Below are 12,005 nucleotides of genomic sequence, written 5' to 3'. Positions count from 1 at the left end.
GAAAAGAAAGGAAAAGAAAACATATTTTCTTATATGAATTTGATTAGGATGAAAATTTTACGAGGAAAAAGAGAGAAATTAAGAATTCTAATTATAAGTAACTACTTTTATAAACAAATTTAAAGTTTCTTGTATTTTTCTGTGTTTTCTGCAAGAAACAAAAAGCTCAATTGCCATGCTGTCATGGATTGTACAAGAAAATTAACTATCTTGTAACTTCCACCATTTTCATGCTAAACCTTCTCATAATTTTTTATTTTTATTTTTTTTCATTTCCCTCACTTTCCACCACTTCCATTCTAAGCAAACTTCGGCTAGAACTTTTCTAATTGGCATGTTTTTCTAATGGTTCTTTTACTATAAGTAGGTGTGGCTACATAACTTGGGGATGGAACAATCAAACGACTTGTGCCTTTATCATGAAAAAGATGACATGTTCTCTATCGGAGTTGAGGCTTCTGAGAGCAAGAAATTTTTGTTCATTGCATCTGAAAGTAAAACTACAACTTTTGTCTTCTATTTTGACATTTCAAAGCCTGAAAACGGGCTTATGCAATTGACACCTCGGCTAGATGGTATTGACACTTCAGTTAGCCATCGTGGAAATCATTTTTTCATCAAGAGGAGAAGTGATCAGTTTTTCAATTCAGAATTACTAGCATGCCCACTGGACAATATATCTGCAACCTCAGTTCTTCTCCCTCATCGGGAAAGGTAATATTAAATCTTTGCTTTCTTACAACTTGGTGGTAGCATTAAATTAGCTCTTATTTTGTTCGTATTATGGTGTAATCTTCACAGTTATAACTTACTAGTTACAACAATGATATTAACATAAAGGGTTTGAATTGAATATTGTGCACCCATACACAAAGTAACTTTTTTGTGCTAGCAAAAGATGCAGTGGATACTTCTAATCCTAAGAAATGTGATCCAAATTAGTGGTTGATCTTAACTTGGTCAAGAAACTGCTATTCGAACATAAGGATAGCATAATGGGTGTCGCTGCTCAAAACTGTGTCAAAAGAAATATAAAACATTAATCTCTTGCTGCAAATGGTTTGTGTAGAAGAGTTAGATGTTTGTTTGGATTTTCTTATAGTGTGTACAGTTTGAGGTCGTGACCTAGAGCAATGACGAGTGCTTTCCATTCCCACTGCTTTGGTGTGGGGTCATTTTATAGGAATTAACCTCTTCACAAAAAGAGGATAAAACTCCTTCCTTCATTGGAACGGCATTTTTGAGTTAGAGGAAATTAGAAATGCAATATTTGAATGGGAGATGGATAAGTACAAGGACCGGATGGTTTTTCTATGATTGTATTTCAAGATTGATGGGATGTGGTTAAGCATGATTTTGTTGAAACCGAGACTTACTATATCCATGTGAATTATGTTATTTTTTTATTGGGGTGATCTCTGAAAAGATAGATTGCCCATCTCTTGGTGAATTTTTTGACATTGAATTGTGAATGCTTGCACAAATGCTACTTTTTATTTGTTTGATTCCCAAAAAGGAGAATTCCTTGAAGATTTGTATTTTTCAACCAATTACTTTGATTACATCTTTGTAGCAAAACTTCTTTCAAGTAGATTTATAGTGGTTTTGAAGGATACAAGATCAGGGTGCCTTTGTGGAGGGGAGACAGATTTTGGATGTGGCTTTTATAGCTAGTGGGTTTGTGGAGTACAAAAGTACAAACAAAGAAGGAATTATCATTAAAGTAGATTTTGATAAAAGCATATGATCACTTGGAGTGGGATTTTTGGACTTTTACGTGAAAGGGTTTGATCTTAGATGGAGGAATTGGATTAAGAGGTGTTTGTTTTCTATTAGCTTTTCAGCTATAATTATTGGCAAGGCTAGTGACACCTTTATGGCTTCTAGTGCACTTAGGCAGGATGACCTTTGTCTCCATTTCTATTATCTCTAGTTGTTGACGTGTTAGTGGACAGTTTTGTGGTAGGGAGGGATGAGATCTCTATGTCTCACTTACAAATTGCAGATGATATTTGCTTTCGGTTTTGAAGGTTTTTGAGTTGATTTTTGGGTTAAGAGTAAATTTGAGTAATAGTGCATTAGCGAGATCAATGTCCTGCAAGTTAGATTTTAAGGGTTGGTAGGACTTTTGGGATGTCCATTAAATCATTGCCTTTGAAGTACCCAAATCTTCCTTTGGGGGGTAGTCTAGGTCTTAAACATTTTGAGCTCCAGTAGTAGAGGAAATTGATGGAAGGTTAGAATGAATGGAAGAGGGGGCGATATACTTTGGTCCAATTTGTTTATCTAGTGTGCCTATTTATTGTTTATCTTTGTTTAAAATTCTTACAGAAGATTAATGGAGAAGTAGTTTCTTTACTAAAAAGCAAAGGGGGTCATAATATTTTTGCTCAGTATATTTGCTTGGAAAGTGGTTATGGAAATTTCCCATTGAACGTGATCTATGAAGCGTGGGTACTTTAAAAAACAAGCCGTACCCGTACCGGGTATGTACCGGCGTATGGTACCTCGTATGGTACTTCTTCATATGTACCAGGTACACGAAACACGAAACACGTATCCAAATTTTTTCTTCTTAATTTTTGACGTACCCAGACATACCTACTATATACTTAAGCCGTACTGTATTTCAGTTGAAATAGTATTTTCTTCTACTATAGAGATAAAACCCCTTTAACTAGACTTCTTTTTAATTTTTAATTTTATACTTAGCATGTTTTTAAAATTAAACTATGGTTTGTAAAATATATTGACATTTAATTTTGATTTATACATTTACTTTTGGCATTAAATGTTAATTATAGGTTAAATCTTAACAAATTAAACCATTTAATTAATTTTACATTACTATAAATTAAAAATAAATATTTTTTTACAAGCGTACCAAGCCGTACTTGTACCCTACTTTTTTTGAATTTACCGTATCGACGTACCCATATCGTACCAGTACCAGAACTCGTACCCGTACCCGTGCTTCATAGAACGTGATTCTTTATGAAATTATGTTGTTAAAAGTAAGCATGGAAAGTAGTATAACCATTTCTGATAAAAGTGAAGGATGGATTAAAGGATGATTTTCTGATTTCGTGATTAATCGGTTGCTTATTTATTTGACAATTGTGCTTCCATTGAAACAAGTCATGCTGATTTTTGGTTTGTATTAAGTTCATTGCTATCTCAAAACATTTAGATGTCTTTCGCTTTGACAAGTTGTCCAGCTTTTTGTTAGCTTTCATGTTCTATTGGTGGAGAATTGGGAATGTATTCATGATGTTGTGCTTCTAATTTTCCATCTTTGAAAGTGTGACTTAGGATCGACAGTTTTATGACCATGTATATAATGTATAGAATGAAAACTCATTGAAGACATATTGAAAGCACATACACGAGCTCAAAGACACTAAAAGTTCAAATACAAAGAAGCCAAGAGATAATCATGAAGAAATGTCTTCACCAACATGATAAGGCTTAGTATGGACGGCAAGATTCTTGAGGGGGGAATGGGAATGAGATTCCAGGTTGTCATGGTTCAACTGTTTGAAATGGATTGGATTGGGAACGTGATCCCTGATTACCTACTCAAGCTGGAATCACTTTTCCAAACTAAGCAGGAATCTGATTCTCACACTATGTTAAGATCACATTTATGGAGGAATGTGAACCATTTAAGCGTAAAAAGTCCTATAATTTTTAAAATTTCATCATTTTCCCATAGAGAATTCCTAAGTAAGCCAAATACTTGAACAATGTAGTAGTAATAGGATTCCTGGTAATGAGATTCTTAGTCGTTCCGTTTGATTCCTGTCATTCCAAACAGTCAAAACTGTTTAGCGGGAGATATATTTGAGGCTATATTGTCAGAAGTGAACATTTATCAAGAGAGTGTTGAATTAGCCCACTCATTCACATAAGCTTGGAATCAAGGAGCTAGTTTGAAAAAGCAAAATATACAATATTTAGACACATGTTACTATGCACATTTGTGTTGGACTTGGTATTGAATAGGTTGACAATAAGTTTTGGTAAACTTGATGTAGTTGTTTGATTGTGATAAGTTGTGGTTGTAGATTAAGGTCTCGTTTGGGAACATGTTTTTTTAGTAACTTTTTGGCTTTTTGGCTAAAATGTGATGTAAAAAACACTAGTATGTTTGGGATGATTTTTTGGTTTTTTACGAAAAGATGTGCAAAAAGTAGAGAGAAAAGGAAATCTTTGACTTTTTGGTATGGGTTGTTAGCTTTTTGATTTTTTTAGTAACTTTTTAGCTTTTTGGCTAAAAAAGCCACTTGCCAAACGAGGCCTAAGGGTGAGGCTAGGAAACCTATTTTTAAAGGATTTGAAAGGTTGTGGATGACCTTCTAAGTTGTAACACCTGATGTTGAGATAGTGAAGTTTTGTAGGATTGCCTAGGTACAAAACCTGCAGAATTTCTATTAGGAGGTCCTAGTAGGTTAGGTTGGTAGATTACCTAGGTAGGAAATTCTATAGGATTGAACTTTTGTGTCAATCTATTGAAAACCGTCTGTAGTGGGAAAATGAAATACGTAAATCTGACGGGAGTCTGTGTATGTAGGCATGAGTGTTATGCCGAACCACTCTAAATCATGTGTTCATCTCGCTTTAATGTTTGGCACTTTAAACTTACATTTGAATTTTGAATTGATGAGATGAGTGTGAACTTGTGTTGTGCCTCCATTTTATATTACTCAATTATGTTCATGAAAGAAGAGTTGAGGATTGTGTAAACTATGTATAATCAATTTGTTCCAAAGCAAATACCATTGAATTGTGTATGTGAATGAGTAGTTGAGTTTATACTAATTGATTACTAGAATTGATCGATTAAAAAATTGAAATTAGTTGTGAACTCACAAACCCTCTCTAATTGGTCGTCGAAGATAAGTTAAATTGTTTTAGGGGTTTAGGGTTTTATTAAACATATGAATACTTGAAATATATCTAAAAAGATTTGAAAGAGACAATACTGACATGCCAAATTGGGTTAGAGGACTTAAAACTAGACAATGTCTTAAAAATAAGGGACAATTACAAAATAACTCCCAAAGTTTGATCCTTATAACAAAATAAACCCCGAACTTTTAATTTTGTCAATTTAATCCCTAAACTTTTGATTTGTTTTCAGTCTAAACCATTTGCCTATTTTCCTTAAGTAAAATTGACCGAAAAGGGTATTTTAGTCATTAAATTCAATGAAAATGGTATTTTAGACATTTTATGTATACCTACATTGAGTTTAATGACTTAAATACTATTTTTTCATCGGTTTTACTTAATGAAAATAGATGGATGGTTTAGATTGAAAACAAATCAAAAGATTAGGGTTTAAATTCACAAAATTGAAAACTCAGGGTTTATTTTGTTAAAAGGCTCAAATCTTGAGAGCTTTTTTTTTTTTTTTTTTTTTTTTGTGGTAATTATCCCTAAAAATAATGATTGTCCTGTTCAATCCCGTTTAGGACACTTTCAGTATGTACTTGATCACTGACACAGAAAGGTTTAGATACTGACTACCCAAAGTAGTACTGGCTACTGAGTGCTGACTACTTGTCTTCTCTGTTTACCCCCAGAAAAAGAATTTTGCATTGAGGCATTCCGCTATAGATGACTACGAACTTGTGAGAAGAAAGTTTAGTATCTGAAAATCTACGAAACTTCTAAATATTAAGCTGTAATGCTATGCTGATCAGATAGTGATATTGAGAGCTTGTCATGAATAATGATTGCATGATGTGCTTGTCTTTTTTATTTCTAAAAAGCCAAACTTCATCCTATGTCTGTTAGCAGGTACAACTTGATGATCTATGAGACATGGACACAAACACGGACACGGGACACGACATGGACACGTGGACATACAAATTTTTAAAAAATGAGGGACACGAGATGCTCAATATATATAATTTTTATATATTTATTATATGTAAAATTAAAAAAAAATATTATTTATTTATTTACTTTAATATCAAATATCATTTTCAATTTTTTTCAACAAATAAAAATAATTTATTCTGTATGTTAATGTTTAGCAAACAAGAATATTAAAAAATATAGAGAAAAATAAAGTTCTTTATTTTTTATTTTTTATTTTTTTTATTACTAAAAACAAAAAAGGTAAAAAAAGAAAAAGAAATAAAGAATAAAAGAGGGAGAGAGACAGTAACATGAAGAGGGGGAGAGAGAGAGAGTCGAACAAAAAAGGAGAGAGAGCAAACAAGAGAGACGAACACAGAGAGAGAGAGAGAGAGATGGAAGAAACGAAGAATAGAGCACTTGTAAAAAATAAATGTATTATTGATTGATGTATTTGATATATTGATTGATGAATTGATTACATTTCTGTCTATTACAAATGGTTCCTTATATAGATGTAGGTGTAGTGGATGGTGTGTAGTGGATGGTGATAGTGGTGTAGTGGGTTAGGTTTAGTGGAGTAGGTGAGGTGGTAGTGGTGTAGTGGGTTAGGTTTAGTGGAGTAAGTGAGGTGGTAGTGGTGGTAGGTGATGGTAAATTCTAACAGCCCCCCGCAAACTCAAGGAGGATAGAAACTAACCAACTTGAGTTTGAAGAGAGGAACAAAACAAGAAAATACATAAAAAAAGGATAGGAGACACTGTATGGTCGTGTCAGACCATTGGTGAAGACACTGGATGGTGGTGTCAGACCGATGTAGAAGACAGTTTATGGGGTCATGTCGGACTGTTGTAGAAGACAGTTTATGGGGTCATGTCGGACCGTTGTAGAAGACAGTTTATGGGGTCATGTCGGACCGTTGTAGCAGACAATGTTGTGACAGTTGTTGTGACAGTTTACAGAGTCTTGCTGGACCCTTGTAGAACCTAACCGGAATCAATGTCGGGACAGTTTACAGAGTCTTGCCGGACCCATAAAGGAGCTAACCGGAATCAATGTCGGGACAGTTTACAGAGTCTTGTCGGACCCTTGTAGAAACTAACCGGAATCAATGTCGGGACAGTTTACAGAGTCTTGTCGGACCCCTAAAAAGTCGTACCCTCAGAAGGTGTGCCCAATCTGTCAAAAGGCGTGCCATCAAAAGGTGTGCCCAATCCATAAAAAGGCGTGCCAGATATGATGGCGAGGCACGTGAGTGCCTTGGCTGGCGCGCCCGTTTGTCGTCTGGCGTCAAGTGGCGCGCGATACGCGTGGCTGCCTCGGCTATTTAACCAAGACGGAGGCTGAGGCAGAAGCTGAGACAGAAAAACTGAGAGAAACCTCTGAAAAATTCTTCCTTTGCTGAGAGAGAAACTCTGTAATACTCTGTTTTCTGAGAGAGATTCCTGAGAGAGACACTCTGTAACACTCTGTTGTCCAGAAAATGGCTTCATCTTCCCGTGGTCTGCTCACTCTCTTTCCAGACCTTAACGAGTCAACAAGAGAGATAACTGGGGCGGGGGCCAGTGAACCTCAACCAAGCGCCCCAGGGTTTGCTCCGTTGAACTTTCCTATGCGGTCGGTGGAGCAAAAAATGGCAGTGCAAACTGACATTGAAGCCAATCAGTATACTTTGAAGTCCTGTGTGGAGACGATGACGGCAGTCACAAACTTGTCGCACCGGCTGCAGAGTAGGACAAATGAGGTGCAGCATTTAAACGGCCAACTGGCTCTGCTCCGGCGCATGTATAAGGATGCGCGAGCAGAGATAAGTATGCTAAAGGCGGAAAATAAGGAGCTGAAGCGGAAGGCCACCGTTATGTTCCGATTTGGAGGTCCGCCATATGCTGTAGTGGAGGAGCAGGGGGGAGTGATCGTGCCCAGTGGAGTGGGAAACACGGAGGCAACACCGTCAAGGGCCGCCCAGGACGGAGGCAAGAAGAAAAGACCGGCGGAATAGGCGAAGAAGTGAGGTCGGTGGGTGGCCGCCTGCAGAAAAGAAAACAAATCTTTGGTTGTTGTGTTTTTGGTTTTTTTTTTTTTTTTTTTTTTTTTTTTTTTTTTTGTAAAATTGTGATCGGGGTTGAGCCCTGAGATGAATAAAATTTAGTTTGGTGTGCAAAGCTATATGGTATGAAAGGAATTTGAAAAAGATTAAAAATAATGTGAAAGAAAAAGAAAGAAAGAAATAATAAGAATATAATTGAAAGCCGCAACGGTGTGCGGTATATAAAAATAGATATATATATATATATATTTTATTTTTTTATTTTTTATTTTATTTTTTTTGGTTTTATAATAATAATAATAATAATAATAATATATTAAGGAGGAAAGCATGTGCGCGGGTGAGAGTTGTAGAGAAAAGAGATAAAGATAGGTGAATGGTGGTGGATATGATTAAAGTGGCTCTGATATGAGAGAGGGTTTTATGTTTAAAGAAAAGAAGAGTGGGTGTCCTTGAGTGGAGAGAGAGAGAGAGCCTGAGGCTAGGGAGTGTCCTTGAGTGGAGAGAGAGAGAGTGCCTGAGGCTATCCACAGAACAAGGAGAGAGAGAACAATAATCATCGCATTCTATCAAAGAAAAGTGAGACGGAAAAAAGAAGAGAAACAAGAAGATCCAGCTGAGGTGAGCTTAAACACAGGACTAAAGAGGAGCAGTAGATCGCTTCTTTGAACCGTTTTGTTTCTTATCAGCAGCTGCATCTGCAGCCTTTCTCTTGTCCTTCCTCTCCCTCTTCTTCAAATTAACCTCTCTGTCTTCATATACTTTTCTTTCATTTTGGGCAAGTTTTGAAGGCCACCAAACAGCAGGCTCAAATGTTAAAGGAAACTTTTCAAGCATGACTCCAAGTAAGGGAAGTGGGTATGCTTGGTCAAGTGCCAAAACCTTCTCCATTGCCTCATTCACATCATTTTGATTAACGTCGCGAAGAGCCAGAATGATTTCAATTTTTTTCATAGCTTTGCTTAAACAACCGGGCAGCGCTGAGCTGTTCTTCAGCAAGTTGTGATGGTTGGAGCTTGTTCATCACCATCAACATCCCTGTGGCTGCACAAAACAAGAGTGTTGATGACAATTTAAAAGCAAAAAGTGGCACTCCAATGGCAGTAATAGTATTGCTTGCTGCAAGTCCTGCCATGGTCGCGGCAGAGAGAGTGATTGTGTTGATAGAGCTCAGAAGAAGGGCGTTCCAGTTGACATTGAAGAGGGAGAGATTGACGAGACTGGGGTGGAGCCACGTGACATTGATTTGGTGATGACACAGGCAGGTGTATCAAGGGGTAAAGCTGTCAAGGCTCTCAAGACTCACAATGGAGACATAGTCTGAAAGTATTTGGACAATGATAGGAAGGTATGTGAAGAAAATAAATGGAATAGGTTGAGGTCCGGAATGAAGATATGTGTAGAGGTCCGGCGGGCGGCCAAGGCGAGGCTGCCGCCCGCCGGTGAAGCAGAATTACTAGCTTCTCAACCTTGCTCTGATACCATGTAAAAAATAAATGTATTATTGATTGATGTATTTGATATATTGATTGATGAATTGATTACATTTCTGTCTATTACAAATGGTTCCTTATATAGATGTAGGTGTAGTGGATGGTGTGTAGTGGATGGTGATAGTGGTGTAGTGGGTTAGGTTTAGTGGAGTAGGTGAGGTGGTAGTGGTGTAGTGGGTTAGGTTTAGTGGAGTAGGTGAGGTGGTAGTGGTGGTAGGTGATGGTAAATTCTAACAGCACTAAATAGAGGGAGAGAGAGTCGAGGAAGATGAATAGGTTCGATGATGAACATAGAGCACCGAACAGAGGGAGAGAGAGAGAGTCGAACACACAGATTGGAAGAACATACCTTGATCTAGCCTCCTCGTTCTAGGTCTTCAACAGGTTCTTCCCCTTTCTCTTTGTCTTTCTCTCTCTCTGTCTCTCTCTCTCTCTGTGTCTTTAATGGGTTAGGGTTTCTCTCTGTCTCCTAAGTTAGGGTTTCCCTCTATTTTCAATGTGTCCATAACGTGTCAAGAGTGTCCAGTTGCGAATTTTTTTTTTTAAAAAAAGGAGACACGTTAGGTAGAGTGTCTGACATGTGTTCACCGCGTGTCTGACTCGTGTCCGTGTCCGTGTCCGTGTCCGATATGTGTTCGTGCTTCATAGTAGATGATTGTAACCATCCTAAATGTATGATCTTGAGGTAATTATATCTGGTGAAACACCATCCATGTTTTAATCCAAAATAATATTATTTTTCAGCCCCAAATTTCATTCATTAATTATTATCTTGCCTTTACAATTGAAGCTACTAAAAGTACATTGTGTAGTCCTATAAAAGAATTGCCATATGAAATGATATACTTTGTTACACAAATTTTCTTTTTTTGTGTTCTTGTCAAACTTTTGTAGTGGTACAATGAAAATAATATTAGGAATGAAAAATAAAACCTGAGATGGGATGACAATGAAAATATCAATACACTAATTGAGCCTAAGTTGCAACTTGCTCGCTATAAACTCCAGGCAACACAGCATAATCACTTGATGAGAAAGTCAGATATATCAAGAAGAAAATTTGGAGAGTGTTTTCCCTCCCTTAATTTTCTATTAAATCTTGTACTTATTTTATTCAATTCTGATTGTCACTATGTTAAGGTTATGGTTTCAAGTCTTGGGGCCACCACTTTGTGCATTATGCTAAAGGTTAGGTGTGTACTCAATCTTTCCCCTCCCAAACACACATTAATGTGTACTAATTGGGCGTTGCTTTTTTTTGATTGTCACTATGTTAAGGCATTTTTTTTGTATTTTTTGTTTCTGTCTTCATGCTAATCAGGGGCTTCCTATTATTAGAGCTAATTAGCTAAATATAATCGGTCATCTACCGTTTTTGTGGTTCCAATCCCTATCACACCCACAGAGCAAGAGAAGGAAATGATTATAGCACTACCCCTGTATGGAGTTTCCCAGAATTCATTGGTTAATTCTAAAATTTAATGTGTGACATGGTCATTCCGCAAATTGATCTGATGACTTTGCATATCTGTGGTAGATGTTATGTTAAATTCTTCCCTGTCAGCATTCCATGTACTTCTCTTGCTGTGGCATTTCAGAGCTTAACTTGTTTTACTTTTTGTCCAGTGTAAAGATTCAGGACATACAACTTTTTAATGATCATCTTGTCGTATATGAGCGTGAAAAGGGCCTTCCCAAAGTAACTATATATGGCCTTCCACCCATTGGAGAACCACTTGAAAGGCTTCAAGGTGGTCGGGCTGTTGACTTTATTGATCCTGTTTATTCAGTGGATCCATCAGAATCACAATTTTCTTCCAGCATTTTAAGATTTTTTTATAGCTCATTGAGGACACCGCACTCCGTTTATGATTACGATATGAACACAGGGGTTTCGGTACTGAAGAAGATTGAAACAGTAAGTCAACTGATGAGTGATTGTCAAACTTTTAGCGGGTTAAATTGGATTTCAAATTACATGTCTACCTTGTAGGTCATATCATATTTAGCTTAATCAATGTGATTACTCTCTGCTCGTTGTTAATGGATATAATTTTTCACATTTCTGTATTTATTCATTAGTGAGTGTGCTGACTGCTTTTCTTAATGTTGTTTCTTATATACTTTCATAGATTGTTTAACTCAAAACATTTGAAACTATATTAGGATGACACTATTCTTTCATTCCATGTTTCCAAAAGAATGGAGGTATTGCATGATGTAACTGTACTGTGATGCTTGACTCCTTTTTATTTTTCATAATCCAAAGTGTTAGGTCCTTGATTGGCAATCCCGACCGACAAGCACATTTCAGCTGTATATTTTCTTTTTTCATGTTTTGGTTTGAGTGTTTGAGAGCTTAGAGTTTGAGTCCTATCCTAATATTCTTTTGAGTCAAATTTGCATACAATTACTTTCTATTTCTAATTTCTTTATTTTTTTTATTATTAAATTTTAATATGAAAATGATTGTAGAAATTTAATGTATAAAGAAAAATAGAGAATTGTATTATTGATTGATATAATGTTATATTTATTACAATGATTCATGATTCCTATATATAGAAGAGGGTGAGTGTGTAGTAGGTAAGGAG

General features: G+C 36.4%; 1 protein-coding gene and 1 long non-coding RNA gene across 3 annotated transcripts in view; both read left to right on the top strand.

Moving 5' to 3' along the window:
* Positions 1-12,005, top strand: part of LOC145801818 (uncharacterized) — a 54,913-nt gene that overhangs the window by 12,855 nt on the left and 30,053 nt on the right. For both annotated transcript variants that reach the window (XR_014343463.1, XM_082893493.1), the window contains exons 4-5: positions 368-714; positions 11,038-11,329. Coding sequence is in view for 1 of the 2 variants with exons in the window: in XM_082893493.1 (XP_082749619.1) it covers positions 368-714; positions 11,038-11,329 (639 nt within the window). In the remaining variant the exon portion in view is untranslated. The remainder of the gene's footprint in view (positions 1-367; positions 715-11,037; positions 11,330-12,005) is intronic.
* LOC145801821 (uncharacterized) lies at positions 5,437-8,530 on the top strand. The gene is made up of 2 exons (XR_014343466.1): positions 5,437-6,460; positions 6,503-8,530. It is a non-coding gene; the product is annotated as an uncharacterized LOC145801821 (long non-coding RNA).

This window comes from Camellia sinensis, chromosome 11 (genome assembly GCF_055761805.1).
Source record: "Camellia sinensis isolate YWXY chromosome 11, ASM5576180v1, whole genome shotgun sequence".
NCBI lineage: Eukaryota > Viridiplantae > Streptophyta > Magnoliopsida > Ericales > Theaceae > Camellia > Camellia sinensis.
Note: the sequence above shows the minus strand (reverse complement) of the source record. Positions and strands in the feature narration are given on the sequence as shown.